Raw genomic sequence first — 19,007 nt, 5'->3', positions numbered from 1 at the left:
TTCAATAGTTAATAATAGATGTATTCACAACATTAGAAAATAAACGTGTAATTCATCCATATTTAATAATAGATGTATTATTTGTACTTATTGTTTATATTCGTCAAAAGATATGAAAGGTCTTCTTAATCTTTTAAAAAATAAAAGATATAATATTCAAATAAACTCCCAAATTATACAAGAAAAGTCAATTAAGCTCTTCTACTTTTATTGTGTGCAATTAAATTTTTGTATTTTTATTTTAAATCAAATAAACTTTTTTTTACTAATTGTTGATTAATTTCTATTAATTAAAATAACAGTGATCAATTTAATACCATGTTATCTATAACGTGACATGTTGACGTATCATTTTTTAAAATACATTGTCACATGAAAGATGGTATGACAAAAATTAAAATAACCTAATTGCTGATGAATTTTTTAATTGCTGACTTGGTTTTTAATTTTTTTTTCAACCAATCATTGGATTTGCATTAAGATACCGAAAAGTTCAGTACAATGAATTTCAGCGTATTAGGTTTTTAAACTTGTTTACCCAATCAAATGTCTTAAAAATTTAATTTCAGGACAGTTTGTTTTGTGTATAGATTAATTTGAAATTTTATTAAATTAAAATTTTATCTACCACACATAAGAAAACGTGAAAGTAAAGATCTAAAAATCAATTTTGATGGAACGCAGGGAGCAGGTATTTTAAATTGAATGTACTGTCTCTCATGTTATGACATATTATGATTAGCTTGAATGGACCAACCCCAACTCTAGCTTGGGAATTAGGCCTTGAAGATGGGCCCTTGTACCTGGGTCAAAGAACTAAGGTCAGGGGTCCAAGCCCGACTGAATGATAGACATGCCAACCTGACCCACTATCCAACTTTACGTATTGATGTTATTAGTTAGTTAGTTTAAGATAGGCCCTATTGCTGTTTCTTGTATTAGTTAGTTTGATTTCGAAACCTTGGACATGATATAAGTATATTGACTGTTATTGTCGACCAGTGTTACCATTCGTATGTATTTGGATTGGTTGCTCACATGTTTTGTTTATTTGATTTAAGATCTTTTCAATATTTGTAAGTCATGTGCATGATTCATGAACATGTGCTCCTACAATGTACCGTCGACTAAAAAATGGCACACTTTTTAACGAACCCCACGCCCCATTTTTATTTAACACACGGCTCGAACCACTGGGCAACACGTTTCCATTATAAAAAACATAGGCTTGTGCCTTAGCATTTGATTGCACAGACAACTTCAAAGGAACCCATTTGATTAAGGTGCTTTAATATTGTTTGGCCTTGTTAAACTCTTTTTTTAATGCTTAATGCATAGCAAAGAAGAGGAGCCCAATACTCCATTGCGTGTACGCTGCAACAAACCCCTAACAATATAAGAATAAAAATAAAATAGTACTGATATGTAGTTAGAGGTGACCTCTGTGGTCACCGACTTTGGGGACCCTTGAAGATTTGTAGACCATGTCAAATCAAGTATCCTTGGACCCACCATTTCCGACAGCGCATATCGAATCTCCAAATCAACATTCTCCACGTGTACACTGATCCCACTCTCTCGCTTGCATATATACACCACTTCCGCACTCGGCTCCATCTTGAGTTGTTGACGCTTCCTTTCACAAACTTCTTCATAGAAACATGTCTTCCCAGTTGCATGTTTTCCCTCTTCAGACTCTGAAACATCGTTGCCTCGCCGCACTCAAAACGCGGAGCCCCCATATCAGCTGCCTCGCAGTCCGGGATAACCTCCTCTACGCCGCCGCCATCAACGAAATCAACGTCTTCGATTTATCTAACCACTCCCCTGTCGATTCTTTTAACGACGATCCCACCTCCGGGTTCGTCAAGTCCATTGCATTCAACAAAACGAAAATCTTCACTGCTCATCAAGATGGCAAGATCAGAATCTGGGAAATCACCCTTTCCAAAAAACACCAACTTCTCACCACTCTCCCCACCGTTAAAGACCGCTTCCTTCATTTCATTTTGCCAAAGAACTACGTTAATGTTAGGCGTCATAAGAAGAGGCTTTGGATAGAACACTGGGATACAGTTTCGGGTTTGGTTATATTAAACCAGAAAGGGCTAATGTATTCGGTTTCATGGGACAAAAGTTTCAAGATATGGAACGTAAATAATCGACGTTGTTTAGAGTCTGTTAAAGCTCATGAAGATGCCGTAAACACTTTGGTTGTTTCAGACAATGGAACTGTATACAAAGGCTCTGCAGATGGGTTGATTAGCGTTTGGGAGAGAGCTAATAAGGAGAGACGGCACAGCTTGGTGGCTACTCTAGGCAAGCACAAATCTACGGTTAATGCGCTTGCTTTAAACGCTGATGGATCGGTGTTGTTTTCGGGAGGCTGTGATCGTTCCATCATGGTGTGGGAGAAGAAAGGAGAGAATAATGCCGAAAATGATCATGTGGGATTTGTAGAAGCATTGTGGGGTCATTCAGGGCCTATATTATGCTTAATCAACGTGGGGGATTTGTTTGTGAGTGGATCATCTGATCGGACGGTGAGGGTTTGGCAACGTGGGAAGGAGGGTGGGTTCCATTGTAGTATAGTGCTGGAGGGACATGAAAAACCTGTGAAGTCGTTGGTAGCAGTTGCCAGAGGCGTGTTCGAGGGTGTCTTTACATTCTGCAGTGGAAGTTTAGATAGGGAAATTAGGGTGTGGGAGATCTCAAGATGTTCAAACCTCAAGAACAAATCCCATGAGATTCGCATTTTATTGGATGGAGTTCCTAAAAGTTGCTAGCATTTGCTTTCTTCTGTTAGCATTTTGATATTTATAATATATACACACACATACAAGGTGATATGATTAATTCAAATCTTGTGCTTTCTTGTATTTAAACTTCAAATTAGCCATGATTAAGTCAAGCTAACTAGCTAGAAGTCTTAATTGATGAGCTCTAATCATGTGATTAGGGTGCAACTTTTTCTTTTTTTTTCACGATTATTTTCAAAAGTTCTCCCAACACCTGCAATATGTTTATTGCAAATAATTTTTAATGGTGTTGAAATCATTATGTCCAGTTGTCCAAAAGTGAGCTGAGTTCATAACCTTTTTGTTATTGTGACTTAATTAACTATTAATGATTTACTAATGGAGCTAAAGTGTAGCTTGAAACCTCCAATAGCCAAACATTCTCCACTTTGGCAGGCATACATACGTACATATATATATATATTTATAGTACTTATATATATATGTATTGGTCATAGTGATATACTTGATTGCTTGCATGTTTTTGTTAAACCCACGACTGAGAAACTTCACGTATAGGCTCTGATCAAGTTTTCTCAAGGTGACATGCATGTTTCTTTCAACAATGTTTAATTTGTCTCTCCAGTGCTTTTCTACCCGTCTTGGTACGTGGAAATCATGACATAAGTCACCTTAATATTCTTACAGTGAAAGCAATGCATAGAGGCTCTAGTCATGTCTATAATTGCCTCTAGCCTTCTACAAACCAGCAGGGCCATGGTTGAAGCTAAAAACCAAAAGATAGGAGCTTCAGATCTCTCTCCAATACCTTGGATCAAGCACATGCGTTTTTGTGTAGAAATTCTGAACAAAAAAAGCTGACAAGTTAGCTTTCCGGCTGGCAGCTTTTCCAGAATTTGCATTCCAGATAAGTGGGAGAAATGCATGTGGCATACCATGAGGGAGAATTTAATTGACTCGCACATCTTAAACAGAGTTGAAAGAGATTTTGTCCCACTGAACACAGTTTTATGTCGACACGTTCCAGCTGCCAGAAGCCTTTTTCTTGCGTAAGTGATGACATATCTTAAACACTTGTTATTATTTGATGATACCCTGACCTGAGGCTGAGGAACAGTCAGAACTATGTGCATACATGATATATGCACATATGTAAAAGGATTTTTAACAGAAGTGAGACAGCCCTTAAACCTATGGAAAGACGTATATGTTAATTTAATAATAAATTAATGCACATTATTATTTCAAGCGCTGCACTCAAACTGGGCAACCAACTTTCATGCTGTTGATGAAAACCGTGGAAAGTGCCCGTCTATTTCAAACTTACCCTCCCTTACACCGCAGAAAGTGGATGTCAATTTATGTCAAACGCCGAATTACCTTTATCATGTGCCGGTGTTTTTTTTATTTAATGGAAGCAAAGCAAAAATTAGAATCTTACTCTTTAGATAAAGAATTAATGAATTAAATACTTGAATACTCATCATGTGTCCCGTATTGCTTATCAATTTTATCAAATAATTCATCAACCGTCACCTATATATAATATGATAAATTTGGATTTAAGATTGCAAACACCATGTGCCAATGTGACGCCAAAACCATGGGGTAACTTGGAGAACTAAAGCAACCAACAGCCAATCCCTGTTGTAATTCACAAGGTGCGCAAGTTGCATTGACACAGTTCTCAATGATGAATTAGTTAAATTAAAATTTTCATGTTTTGATCGGATATGTTAGATTAAAATGTTGACCTTTGCATTCCTCCTAAATATTCCTCCTGGATTGACTAAAGATTCCGCAGGTGATTGATCATTATCGTAACCCTACTCACGACAACCTCTGTGACCCTACTAATTTAAACTTCTGTTCAGATCTTTATCCATTTCCTTGATGCAAAAACGACAATGCTAGACTGGTCGAAGGCAGTGCTCATGGAAAAAATAAATTGCTGTCATTTCTGCAGAGTTTTAAGGGCCTAAACCACCATTCCTTGACCCACCTCGGTTCCTCTTTCTAGGCCCAACTGCAAGGCTGCATCACCGATATCATGGGTCAACACTTTCTATTGCTCCAGGTAGAGGCTTGAGTGGAGTGAATATCCTTTCCTCTTTGCCAAAGCATCAACGACATCACATTGTTTAGGGGAATTTCAATAATTATCCCTCATTGAAAAAAACAAATTCCTCTCATCCGTAAGAGAATGCTTAAAGAAGCTCAAATAAAATCTAATTATTACAATAAACTGAAAATGAATGAAGAAATAAATATAACAAATTATATTAGCGGACAACATGTGGCTGGTAGCTGTAAATCTGTTTCCTAGACGTATTGCAACCAAATCAACAATGAGGAGCCCTGCTTAGATCCGCGAAAAAAATTAGATTACCCTTATCTCAAATAATTGTGTGCATTAACTGATCATCTCATATGTCCGAAATCTAGATCAAGCTACATTTAGCTAATTCCATCAGAACCAGGCATTCACGGAAACAGATAATTAGGACCATGAAATATGGTTTAGATGTAACACTTTCCGTATGTCCTGTTGACATTTTGATGGCAATGGACCTAATGAGACACACGTCAGCTCACAAATATTTTCCCCCTTGCAAACCACCCTGAACACATATATGAGATGAATACCCAGGTTAAGTGATCCTCCTTGGGACTCGAAAGTTATTTTCATAATTGTTAGTTTGTCATAACGACCTATGACTTGTACACCAGTGATAAGCCCAAAAATTACACAAGCCTGCTGCACTGCAAGTAAATTCTTTAACAGATAGCCAAATAGGAGACCAAAACAAACAAGTTACTGAGTTTTAGTGGGATTGTGCAAGTCTTACAATTCTCAACTTTTTCATAAAATATTAACTTCATTCATACCTGATTCCTGACACTTTAAAATCTGAAATTCAAATCCTTCTAATACTTGCTTATGTAGATTTCCAACTTCTTCCTCATTGTAGCCACCGCTGGTCTCATCATGTATAGTGTTCCATAAAAGTTAAACTTAAGGGGTTTTCTAGCAATTGGTTCTCAAAGCAGATTCTCATGGATTTCATGCATAAGAAAAGTTTGCTTTGATTCCGTAGTCTCAGCAACTAACTGGGCCTTTTTTTCAATAAGTAATGACTCTAAACAAACTGACCTTAATTTGGTTACTAGAAATCATAAGACAAACCAAGATTCATAGCAAGGAATTCTTGGAAATCTTCCCATATCTTAAAGAGTATATCTGCAGCAATATCTCAGAAATATATATTGTTTCATAAGACATGCAGCAGAACTGAAATTTCTTTGAACAACTTAATTAAGCAGCAGACACTCCCAGAAATTGAGCCAATGCTCAAACTGGTAAACACATCCACACAGTTGTTCTAGCTTTCTTTTTTCAAGTTCCAACAAAACGACATAGAAAAGATTGGAACAAATGATGACAGGAAAGGGTGAAAAAAAGAAAAGAAATGGGGAAGTTTTGGCATCATCATGAGATCATTGCTAAGCATCACCAAATTACATGTGTCCCAAGCTCAAATAATTCGTAGATACTATGGACAAATATAGTATGCTCTGACGTAAACATAGATATACACACTCAAACCAGATCACCAACTAATCTGAAGCAAATGCTTCCCATAAATACTAAACAGGTTCAATCTTACTCTCTTAAATGTCCATGAGTAAATTAGACTTTTCTTAAAGTATGCATCAATGAGACCTCCAAAAGCATAAACCACCGTTCATGAACTTTCATGTTGTCTTTGGTTTCATACTCAAAATAAGAGGCGAATATAAACAAGCTGTTATACAAGTTATAGATTACCAAGAACAAAACAAGCCTCCAAATTCCAAAATCCAATCTCAATCTGTTTTGGGAAAAACACCAATTTTCTGTGTTTGTACTCATAGACATTAGATAGCTTAGAGAGTCATATAATCATGAAGAAAACACCATATAGTTAAGTATAAAATTAACCTGGGCACAGAAGAAAAAAAAGACCTGATCTTTTTTAATCAGTTAAGGGGTCAAAAGCAATAATTTTGCAAAGGTGCTTCTATCTTAGTTAGCTTAGCCTCCATTGTGAAGACAACACATGAAACCTTCACGAGTAAAAAAGAAATAAGACTACATTAATCAACAAATTCAGTCAGCAAAACTTCAAGCATGCCATTTGTCCCTATTCAGGAACCAGCCATTCTAATGAATTATAGGCGAACTAATATTCTACATTACCTAAAATCACTACCTATGTTCTCTACCAATTTATTAACACATTCAACCAAAACCATCTTCATGATACTTACAGATTCAATAGGCATTGATCATTGTTGAACTGGAATATGCAAACAAAATTTAATCAATTGATTTTGGTAGTAAGGCTATGCTCTTTCCCACTGAACCTCTAAAGATCCTTATCTTAGCAACACACATTTCACCAAAAGTAGTTTATTCAACAACAGAATATCACTCTCATAAAGAAAATATGCAAATCAAAATGGATGAGATCCATCTACTCAACATCATCATACTTGGAAAAATATCAGAAAACAACAAATATTTTGAGAATGATTTGCCTGATATACAAATCTTCATCTACATTCAACCCTATTCCTTAATAAATCTATGTAAATTGTTATTCTATGACATTTAGTATGTTAATACATAGTCAACTACGATAAGAACTTCCATAATAAGTGAGACAGGTTTCTTTCTTATTGGTAAGCAAATAAACAAATTTAGACAACTAAGCACATCCCTAAGAAGAAAATAAACAAGTTCTTGTTAATTTGTGAGTTAATCCATTTAAGCATAAAATATTAATCTTATTGTCAATAGATAAGAAAATTCTCAACATTCCATTCCAGTTCTGAAATCGGGCTTTGTCAACAATTAAAAAAATCCGAAATTTCAATCACATATGATCGAATTCCAAAATCTTTGCATATAAAAAACAGAGGAAATAAAACAACTCCCCATAAATGCTGGCCAAAGGAAAGTCTAAGTTTTTCTTCTAAGACGCTTCCTAAGCTTCTTGTACTTGTGCTTGTTCATCTTCTTCTTCCTCTTCTTCTTCACACTATCTGCCCAAACTTTTCCAGCATCATCATCCTCGGTCTCTGCTGCCCCCTCCTCAACATCGACTGCCTCCAATGGATCAAACCAAACTGAGTTAATGGGATTCAATAGATACCCAAATGGGAAATTGGGGTAAAACTTCAAGGGTTCAGCAGATTTGCAATTTTCCGAGGATTTGGTATTGAGGAAAAGATTTGAGTAGTTTAAAAATTCTGGTTTGGTTAATGAATAATGATGGGTTTGTTCAGGAATAAGTGAAGGACTAAGTTTGGGGAGTTGTTGTTGTTGTGGGTTCTGGAGAGATACGACGATTCTTTGACTAGATTTGTTCTTGAAGAGTTTGTGCATTAGATTGGCCATTTTTTGGCATAGAAGAGTGGAAAAGGAACTAAGAGTGAACTCAAAAACTTACAGAAGTTGGGATTTTGACTCTAGTTTTTGATTTCTTGATGTCTGGTTGGAAGTACTCATCAAGGGTTTAAGGCTGAACTATGAAGGCGCTTGAGTTGAGGTTTCTAACTTCTGAGGTTTAACACCCGTGCAAGCAGACTAAACTGTTTTTAAAACAGTGTCGTTTTTTCTTTAACGAAGCAAAAGTGCAAGAAAGATGCCCCCACGCAGGATCGAACTACGGACCTTCAGTTTACAAGACTGACGCTCTACCACTGAGCTATAGGGGCCTCCAATTTGAATTGTTAATCCTTCATCAAAGCGATTCAAATACAGAGAGGACGCGAGGAGGCAAATCAAAATCCGAATTACTTCTAGGGATATCAACAGGTACCCTATCCGGTTACACTAGGTTACAGTTCTCCATAAAAGGGTTTGGGTAGTGATTTCACTACCCGAATTGGATTCGAGTAGGGTTCGGGTACCACCCATTGGGTACCCGTTATCCGAATCCGATTAATATTTATAAATATTTTATTATTATTTTAATAATTAAATTAAAATTTTACAATTTCTATCAACCTTACAAGCAATTTTTTTTTGTTAAAAACTAACAAATATATGAAAAGTATGGTTACTCTAATTATTAATATGATGATATTAATATATTCAAATTAAAAAATTATTAGATTGTTAATTCTGTTTAAATAATTTGAATATTATATCATATTATAAAGGTATATAATTACTATTACATATGTACTTTTAATATACATATATTTATTTTTTATTTTGTGTTAACATTACAAAAATTATGACTTATAAAATTATTAATTATAATATATATACCATTATTTATATAATTTTATAATATATATACTTAAAGAAAGTTTTTGAGATTAGAATAGTTTTAGAACTTAAATGTTTTTTTTTAATTTCATGAAATTAAGAACAAATCCTTATAATTAATTAAATTAATTCATGAAACTATTATTATTAATTAACTTGTAATGTCTTTTAATATATATAGTTTATATGTTGTGTTAATTTATAAGAAATATAATTACTGTTTTATATATTAAAATATTTTTTATGTATGCGTGTGTGTATATATANGTGTGTATATATATATATGTCTTTAAATATAAATATATTTACTTTTTATTTTGTATTACCATTGCAAAAACTATAACTCATAAAATTATTAATTACAATATATATATACCTTTGTTTTTATAAACTTATAACATATAAATCTAAACAGAAGTTATGAGATTAGAAAAGTTAATTGGGTAATTGGGTACCCATGAAGAAGATTTTAATAATTTTTTTTATTTAATCGGGTATTTAAACGGGTTAGGATAATTATAGAGTAGTAGGAATGTATTAGGTTAGGGTTAAGGTAGTAATTTTTAAATTATTTGGGTAGTTAATAGGGTTAGGGTAGTTAATTTTTAATAGGGTTAGGGTTCGGGTACCTCGAAATTATAGGGTACCCGACCCGTTGACATCCCTAATTACTTCCGCCATGGACGACAGCAACACTCCCACTTTCGATCCTGTAAGCCCCTTTTATGTATCTATTGCACAATATTTTTCATTTTCTTTCATTTGACTTTTGTTTTTCTATTTGAATCTATTTGTTTGACTTTTTTTTGAAGGATTTGATTGGTGCCATTGTCAAGCACATTTGGGTTAACAATTCCATCTCCTTCTTTTCCTTTCCCTTTGTTACTCTCACTTCAAAAATTTAGACTTTAGAGGTTTTTTCAGTATTTCCCTTCTAGAGCTTGAAAGGGATGGAATCCAAAATTCCAAAGCTCTTTTTTCTTTTGACATTTCTCAAATTTTTGGTTCAAAATTTAAGTTTTTATTTATTTATTTATAAATATAGGTTGGAACTGAACCATCCAAGAAGAATCGACCGACTTCAAGTAATTTCTCTTCCCATTTTTTTTTTAATTTTATAAATTTTGCATTACTACTCTATTTGATTGCAGCTAATGCAGATGCTCTGAAAGTGAGTTGTGAACTTCTTTGAATTTTTTATTATAGACAAAATGTAATAAAATGCTCTATTTGAAAGATGGGCCAGAATATTTTAAGTTAACCAGATGCAGCGAGCCATGCACTCACAGTTGTTCAAGAGCTGAAAAATCAACAAAATGTGCTCAAGAACTTGTTCTTTAACATTAACATCTTTTAAGTGGAAAGTTGTACGTGATGAAAAGAGAAAGATAGTGCAGAGAATATTGGGGAATAATTGATTCATCTGTTGCATCAGAATATTACAAAAGGCATTTATATACAGAGTCTAGGAATGGGAAAAGACAAAATAGCCTAACTATCTGCAATAACTAGCCAACTAACTGCTATTTAAAACATGATTAATAGTAATCTTATATTTGCTCTAAAAAAGTGCCACTTTACTATTATTGAAACGGTGCACTTTGTGCATCTTCTTCTTTGCTTTCTATCTTGTATCGACATGGTGCGTTTTCAGCCTTTATTTCCTTGTTATTCACAAGCAAATTTAGTCTTTGTATGTAGGGGACTTGCTCTACTTATTTTTCTATTATTTGAAGTTTTGTTCTTTATGATCTGAGATGTTCTTGATCAAAACTCCCCCTTAAGAGAAATTATGAACATTGTGAATGTTCATCTTGCTCAATAATCTCTAAAACTATCCAGGTTATAAAGCCTTTGTGAATGCATCAACAATTTGTGAATCGTTGGTATGTAAACAGGCTCAACCATACCATTCAGAATTTTCTCTTAGGTGAAATGATAGTCGATCTCTATGTGCTTTGTTCTTTCATGGACAACTAGATTTTTGTTGATGTAGATTGATGATTGATTATCGCAATGGAGCTTCACTACAGCTTTGTGTTCAATCCCAAAGTCAATCAGCAAGCTTTTTATTTAGATAACTTCACAACATGTAGTTGGCATTAATCTGTACTCAGCTTTTGTTGACCTTCGTGCTACCACTTGTTGTTTCTTGGATTTCTAACTCATTAGTGACTATGTAATAAACACAAAATAACCAGTGATAGATTTTCTGATGTTAGGACAACCTTCCCAATCACTATCATAGTGTGCTAAAATTTTCAAATCAGATTCTGCTTTCATCAAAATTCCTTAACCAGGTGCTATCTTTAAGTATTTTAGGACTCTGTAAGCTACTGTATAGTGTTCATGTGCTGCTTTATCTATGAATCGAGCTAGAGTTTGCACTACATAAGATATGTTAGGCCTTATAAAAGTCAAGTAAAGAAGTTTTCAAGTCAACCGTTTGTACTTTGTGGGATCTACTAGTTCATTTTCTTTACTTGTTTTACTTAGCCTTGCATTGTAATCAATAGATGTTGGGATGGCCTAGTTCCAAGTAAACCATGTTCTTCTAGTAAATCAAGTGTATATTTTCTTTCACATATTGAAATACCTTGTGGTGATCTTGCTACTTCAAGCCCAAGAAATTATTTTATAGTACCTGGTTCCTTAAGCTTAAATTATGAACTTAAGTGATCTTTGATTGTAGATGCAACTTGACCAAATGTACTCTCAATCAAAATGTCATCCACATATGTCAACAAAGCTATGAATTCACCTTCAGTTATGTTCATAATGAATTGTGAATAGTCTGATAATGACTACTTGAATCAATAGTGAATAATATATTATGTTAGTTTAGCATTCTACTGTCTTAAAGCTCACTTGAGCCCATATAGAGATTTATGGAGTTTACATGCCGACTTTGTGCCACTAAGATACTTCCCCTTGATTGCATATCCCATCAGGCAATTCCATATAGACTTCTTCATGTAGATCCCCATGTAAAATTGCATTGTTTACATCTAGTTGAGATAGTGACTAGTTGTTTGTAATTACAAGTGTAAAGAAAATATTGACTGTGGATTGTTTAGCCACAAGGCTAAAAGTTTCTTGGTAGTCAAAACTAGCTACTTGGCTATATACTTTGGCCACCAGCCTTGCTTTGTATCTTTTTACATTTCCCCCTGCACTGAGTTTTGTCTTATAGACCCATTTGCAGCCAATAGTGTGATAATTAATAGGTAATAGTACTATGCTCCAAGTGTCATTTTCTTCCAAAGCCTTTAGTTTAGCTACCATTACATCCATTTAGTTTGAAGTCAATACTTGGTGATAAGATACAAGATCTTGTGCATTTGACAATGATATGGTAAATGTTTTGTGTGATGGTGACAGATTATGCAGAGAAACAAATTTAGATATAAGATGTGAAGTGACAATACTTGTATGAGAAGGTAAGTCAATTTGATATGCTTCTAGGTATTTTGGTGTGCTTCTTCTTCTTGTACTTTTCCTAATTGGCTAAACTAAATTAGTGCTATTATCTGTTTGAGGTTGATTACTATTGTCACTTTTTGGTAATCAGCTACTAGAAAGTGAATTATGAAGAATCTTATCATTTCTTGATATGGAAGGGTGTTCTGTGACTAGTGAAGACTCATTAGGACATAATTCATTATGACTTTGGTCAAAGGAATGAGAATTTGCAGAATTTGAATCAAAAGTATCAAAGGGAACAATAAGCATAGCAAGTGTTCGATGAAATGCAAAATCCTGTCTGTCATGGTTTGAAGAGTGGAAAGGGAAAGTATCCTCATGAAAAATAACATCTTTGGATACTAGGACCTTTTGTGCCCTGAGATCATACACTTTATACCCTTTGACATGATTTGGATACCCTCTAAAGATACATTTGTTGGCCCTACTATCAAACTTTTTCCTATGTTGGGTTTGTGTGGAAACAAAGCACAAACATCTGAATACTTTGAAGTGATCAAATGAATGAGGTCTTTTAAAAAGTATTTCATATGGTGATTTGTTTTGTAAGATTTTAGTTGGTACTCTATTAATAATGTGTGTTGCAGTTAAAACTGCATCCTCTAAAAATCTTAGTGGGATATTTGATTGATGTCTTAAAGTTCTTGCCACAACTAAAATGTGTTAGTGTTTTCTCTCTACAATACCATTCTGTTGTGGTGTACCAATGCAGAATAATTGGTGAACAATGCCATTCTCATTGTAAAAATCAGTGAGTTCAAATTCTTTTCCATTCTCTAATCATAAACATTTTTCAAAATTGTCAAACTATTTTTGAACAAGCTTAATGAAAATAGGCATAATTGATAAAACTTCTGATTTGGTTTTCATTAAATATATCCAAGTAAAATGTGAGAAATCATCAACAATGGTTAGAAAGTATCAATGACCATTTAAAGTAGGGACTTTATATGGCCCTTATATGTCCATATGGACTATATTAAAAGCTACTTTAGTGTTTTGAACATGTACTAGAAATGGCAATCTCTTTTGCTTTGCCATTGGGCAAATTTCACACAAAAATTTATTTAAACAATTGATTTTTGGAAAATTTTGATGCAATACATTACCCTAATCTAAAATACCAAAGGTCAAAATCTGTGTGTCTTGGCTTGGAGGAATTTAAAGAAAAAACAAAAGGATTCTTAACAAGGCTTTTAAAGTAGAAATAAGATAAATCTTGTTCAACTTAGCTGTCCTGCATCAGATAGAAGCTTGAAGACACCTTAGTAACCTTAATCACTTCTCATGATGGAAAGTCTTAAATAACACAATATGTGTCAATGAAAAAGAGGCATGAATTCTTTGATTTGGTCTATTCATTCAATGGTATGAGATTAAAGTTGAAACTTGGTACATATAAAACATTTTTGAGTGTCAACAGGGGTGTTACTCTAACTATTCCTACATGAGTAATAGGGGCTCTACCATTATTTGACAAATGAACAAAGTGGTCATTGACTAGTTCAGCTAGAATAAATCTATCAAAAGAGTGACAAATATGATCTGAATGACCAAAGTCCATGATCCAGCTATCTTGTTTAATCACTAAGTTACTAACATGTCTGAAACTATATGGTAGATTATTTGGTGTATTGAAGCATAGATGGTTAGAAACAATACTTGCAAAGGTAGAATTTATTAAGGATGGTTTGTTCTACTGATTCTGTGGCGAAGAAATTTTACCATCATTGCAAGTGATCCCATTTTCACTCATTAGTTCCATAAGCTTACTGACTTGTTGTTTGATAGCTAAAAATTGAGACACATAACCATTACTAGCTGAGTCATCTTCCTATTTAAACTGTGCAGTTGGCAATTAACTATCATTCATGCTTGTAACATTGTTTGCCATAGCTTTCCCTTTTCTAAAATTTCCTTTAGTTTTAGTGAACTTAAAATTTTCAAGAAACCCAACCAACCTATAACATTTTTCTTTAATGTGGCTCTTCTTGCCATAATATGAACACAATAAGTCTTTCTAAAGTAGTTTCTGTCTGAAGCATCAAGGTTTTCTAAGTTTCCTCCCTTAAAATCATATTGTAAACCTTGTCTAAGCTTGGTATAAGGTCCATGAGAATGATTCGTGATCTCATGGCAAAAAATGAATCATTCAATCCATTTAAGAATCTGAAGACCATGTCTTTGTGGCATTGGTCAATATATTTTTTGAAACAATTCGCATTACATTTTCCACATTCACAATGTGGTAGGGTCTGAAACTTCTAAGCACTTCCCAAACACCTTTGAGCTCTATAAAATAAGCATCAACAGTCTTTGACCATTGTGTTATATTCCCTAATGTGTATGGCAAGTTACAAATTCTAATGTCATCTAGTTGGGCAAAATTTTACTTGAGAGTATTCCAAATCTCCTTTGTTGAATCCATATAAAATATTATCGATATTATAGGCTGTGTGAGGGATTCCAAAAGCCATCCCACCAACAGGTTGTTGCATCGAATCCAAAAAAGGTAAATGGGATCTATAATAGCAGGTTTTGGTATTGTACCATTGATGAACCCCATTTTGTTTCTAACTGATAATGCTAGTAAAAATGATCGACTCCAAGCCACATAATTGTTTGTGGTTAGTTTGGGTGTGATCACATCTAATCTTGGATGATCAATGTGGTGTAGGTAATAAGGTGATTGTGGATCTACAATGAGAGATACTTGTGATCTCGATTAAGTGGGAGTTTGTGAGACCCGAGGTCTTGAGTCAGACGATTTTGACATGACTCACCAAAGAAGCCAAAAATTGAAATATAAAAGAAGGAATTAATTTCACTTACTGAAGAGTCGAAGAAGACTAAATGATGAAGGGTGTAGCAAAGTAAGTAGCTATTGTAAATTTTCCCAAATCAACCTTTACAGGAGCCATAATGGCTCTGATAACATGATGAAAAGACAAAGATAGTGCAGAGAATATTTAAGAATGATTGATTCATTCAGCATCAGAAGATTACAAAAGTGGCTTTTATATACAAACTCTATACAAGAAATGGGAAAAAGACAACATAGCCTCACTAACTACAATAATTAGCCAACTAACTACAATTTAAAACATGATTAACAGTAACCTTGTATTTGATCTAAAATGGTGTCGCTTTACTATTATTGAAATGGTGGACCTTGTGCATCTTCTTTTTTGCCTTCTGTCTTGTATCGACACGGTGTATTTTTAGCCTTTATTTCCTTACTATGCATAAGCAAATTCAGTCTTTATATGCAGAGGACTTGCTACACTTATTCTTCTACTATTTGAAGTTTTATTCTTTATGATATGAGATGTTCTTAATCAATAGTAAGTGAAGTTAAATCAACAAGTGAACCAAGTAACATGTTGCAAATAGCTGAAAAATAGTTTTTCTCGTAATTTGTTTGAGGTAAAAGCATATAGGGAAAAACATAATTCTTTTCAGGTCCTGCACCAACATTAAGAGTGATAACCGATAAATCCAAGACAAGTCGTTGAACTTTTTTAGACAGTGCAAACTTAATCCATTGATCAATAACATGTCTAGAGCTTTTACAGAGGGGAAAGGTAATTCAAATTTCATCCAAAGTGAGGCCTTGGTGCATTTTGACAATAGAATTTACCCAATGAATGAACCTTTCCTCCGCCACATCACAAAACCTCTAGTGATGATATAGTATGTCTCGTAAATGATTAGAAAAACAAAAATCGAGTCGAGAAATATATGCCCACAAGTACCTCTAGCTCTTAGAAAAGAGACTAGTAGCAATTGTTTCTTTCACTGTGATCAAAGATAATATAGAAATAAGAATATCATCTAGCAATTGACTAATCCAATCTCTCGACTTATAGTCTCTCTCATCAGGCGATTAAAAATAATAAAAAAAATAAAAAACATGCAATAAGTTAGCAAAATCATTAAAATCAAATAATTAGTAACAATACATATAAACCAAAAGAATAATTATTAAAAAGGAGCAAAGTCATTGTATTTGTGAATTATTGTTAAGGTTCAATTAACCTTGATGTGGATATGGCTAAAGGTAGGTTGCAACCTTTTAAATAAGTTGTGTCTAGTCTACAATACCTTTTTCTTCTTCCACCAAAAGGGACAGAGAAAGCTTTGCTTGCCTTAAGCATGTTTCATTGGACATTGGATGTTAACGGTAAAGCCCCTTCTGAGGAATTAGGGTGGCAAAAGCAAACACCTTGAGACCAAATCCTAGAAAAGAAAAGAAAAAAACAAGACCTTCCTTGAAGATGAAACTTAGGAAAAACTATACCTAGAAGATCAAAGTGTTTGAAAATTGATACTTTTATAGTGAGGAAGCGGAGGCCAACCAAAACTCTAAAAAACAGAGGAGAAATGTGTTTTAAATAAAACTAGCATGGTGCCCGTGAGCTGTGATTAGGAAAAACTAATTTTTTTTTAATTTAGTTTAGGATACTTTAAGAAACAGACATGTAATGCTAATTTTATCAACATATGAAAAAGTGTATCAACGTTTTAGATATACAAAATATTTCTTACAAAAGATATAAGCAATGTATGTGTAGCCATCTTGGTGACATTGATGGTGCTGTTACCTTCATACAAAAAATGAGAAGGTTTCCTACTTTACAATTGCCAATAAGGGTTTTTTTTTTTTGTTAGTTTGTTCTGTATAAAAACTAGGTGAAAAGCTTGCATTTAAGCGATGGATATTTAATAGTATCTATGCAAGATTGTTGTCTTCATACAAAAAGGAGAAGGGCAACGATTATAACATAAGTAAATCGCCATCAATGACAAATATATTATATGTATTTATAAAGATATTAGAAACGAAGGTAATGTCAATGAGCAGAATATTTTATATGTTAATCGCAAACAGATAGTTATAGAGTCTTTTGACATGAATAATAAAAAGTTTTGTAACCATGTTTGGTAACACTAACTTGAAAGTTAATAATGTTTAACATGTAATCTTGCAATTTTAGAACAAACAAATCTATTCATAAGCATCACATCATGAGTCCACAAAAAAGAAAATGCTAATATATGTTTTAAATCAGCAACAATAATAGAAAAAAAATCGTAAATAACATCTAATCTTTTTATAACATATTTCTAAACAAACACAAGAAATCAAAAACTACAAAACTTGATGGTATGTGGAGGAAAAACTTCCAAAGAAAAGCATGAATTGATGCACCATGAAAAAAAAAAAAGTAAACAAACAAAATTCCAACCTAATAAAGAATAGTTAAAACCAACTTCCAATCAAAAACTAGCAAAAGAAAAAGAAGAAGGAAAAAACCAAATAATCTTATCATTATAATAAATAAATTTCTTTTATTTTAATCAAATAAAAAAGAAATAATGGTAGAAAAAGATTTTTTATAATCATAAATTTTTTAATAGGAAAAGCTTGCATTTAATGCAATTGTAGATGAATAAAGGTACAATAGATGAAAGTCAAATGCTATCCTTAATTAACTGAAGAATCATTCATAATGTTGGATGCTATCATTAGTTAGTAAAAAAAAAAAACAAAATAGAAAGAAAAGCTAAAGAAGTTAAAGAGCAATATATATTTTTTTTTTTATAGATGGGCAAAATACTTAATTTAAGAGAGTTGTTCATTGTCTTGAACGCTAGCCTAAAATTTGGGAAAACAAATACTTACTATGAACTTTGCTATTTGATTAATTCAACATCATCAGGTTGTTGTTGGCATATCTCTACCAAATCATTGTTGATTGTGTTATTTACTTGAGTTTGATTACTCTAATTATTTTCATCTTATCTTGTAATTACTTGGTGTTAAAGCTATTCAAAGAAATGGTAATGGGCTATGTATAGATATTTCTCAAAAGTAAAAACTATGAGGAAGGAAATTAAAGTTGTAACTTGCTCCTAATCTTTCTTGATGACTTAAAACCTATATAGTACTATAGTAAAGTAAAAGTATTACTAATTTATATGATCATCATATTGATAACATTAGTTTCATCAATGTAGCTCACATTTTGGATCAAACTGTAAAGAGATTTTGTGCTCTTGTTTCTCAACCCAATTCATGAAAGTTAAAACCCAATCAAAATTGTTTCGTGATGGAGACTGGGCTAGATTCAAAATCAAGAAAAGTGAAAAAATACCTTAAGGAAAGTCTTAAGGTATTTCGTAAGCCTTCAAGTGTGAAGGTTTACCTCCAAAATCAAAAAGTGATCAAACTCAATATATTTGATGGAATGAACTTCACTAGATGGAGGGATAAAATGGTATTCCTATTTAACCACATTGAATATTTATTATGTTCTTTAGACGGATCAACCGTCAATTCCAAAAGAGATCACATCAGTAAAAGGAACACAAATAACATCATCTGGAAGCATTATTGCATCCACAACTATCGCAGCAATGACTAATGTTAATGTGGAAAA

General features: G+C 33.3%; 2 protein-coding genes and 1 non-coding gene across 3 annotated transcripts; 1 reads left to right on the top strand and 2 right to left on the bottom strand.

The window, feature by feature from the left end:
• LOC18605003 (myosin heavy chain kinase B) lies at nucleotides 1,603-2,837 on the top strand. Its single transcript, XM_007037744.2, has one exon. It carries the CDS (start codon nucleotides 1,662-1,664, stop codon nucleotides 2,784-2,786), a length of 1,125 nt encoding a protein of 374 aa, XP_007037806.2. The 5' UTR covers nucleotides 1,603-1,661; the 3' UTR covers nucleotides 2,787-2,837.
• Nucleotides 7,569-8,375, bottom strand: LOC18605002. Its single transcript, XM_018117170.1, has one exon. The coding sequence runs from the start codon at nucleotides 8,200-8,202 to the stop codon at nucleotides 7,765-7,767; it is 438 nt and encodes a 145-aa protein (XP_017972659.1). The 5' UTR covers nucleotides 8,203-8,375; the 3' UTR covers nucleotides 7,569-7,764.
• On the bottom strand, nucleotides 8,451-8,522 carry TRNAT-UGU. Its single transcript has one exon. It is a non-coding gene; the product is annotated as a tRNA-Thr (tRNA).

Source organism: Theobroma cacao, chromosome 3 (assembly GCF_000208745.1).
Source record: "Theobroma cacao cultivar B97-61/B2 chromosome 3, Criollo_cocoa_genome_V2, whole genome shotgun sequence".
In the NCBI taxonomy this organism is placed as follows: Eukaryota; Viridiplantae; Streptophyta; class Magnoliopsida; order Malvales; family Malvaceae; genus Theobroma; species Theobroma cacao.
The sequence above is the reverse complement of the archived record's forward strand: the minus strand, read 5'-3'. Positions and strand labels throughout refer to the sequence as shown.

What these genes read in the sequence shown, in the direction of transcription:
- LOC18605003 (XM_007037744.2), top strand. Translation starts at nt 1,662, where the DNA reads ATGTCTTCCCAGTTGCATGTTTTCCCTCTTCAGACTCTGAAACATCGT.
- LOC18605002 (XM_018117170.1), bottom strand. Translation starts at nt 8,202, where the DNA reads ATGGCCAATCTAATGCACAAACTCTTCAAGAACAAATCTAGTCAAAGA.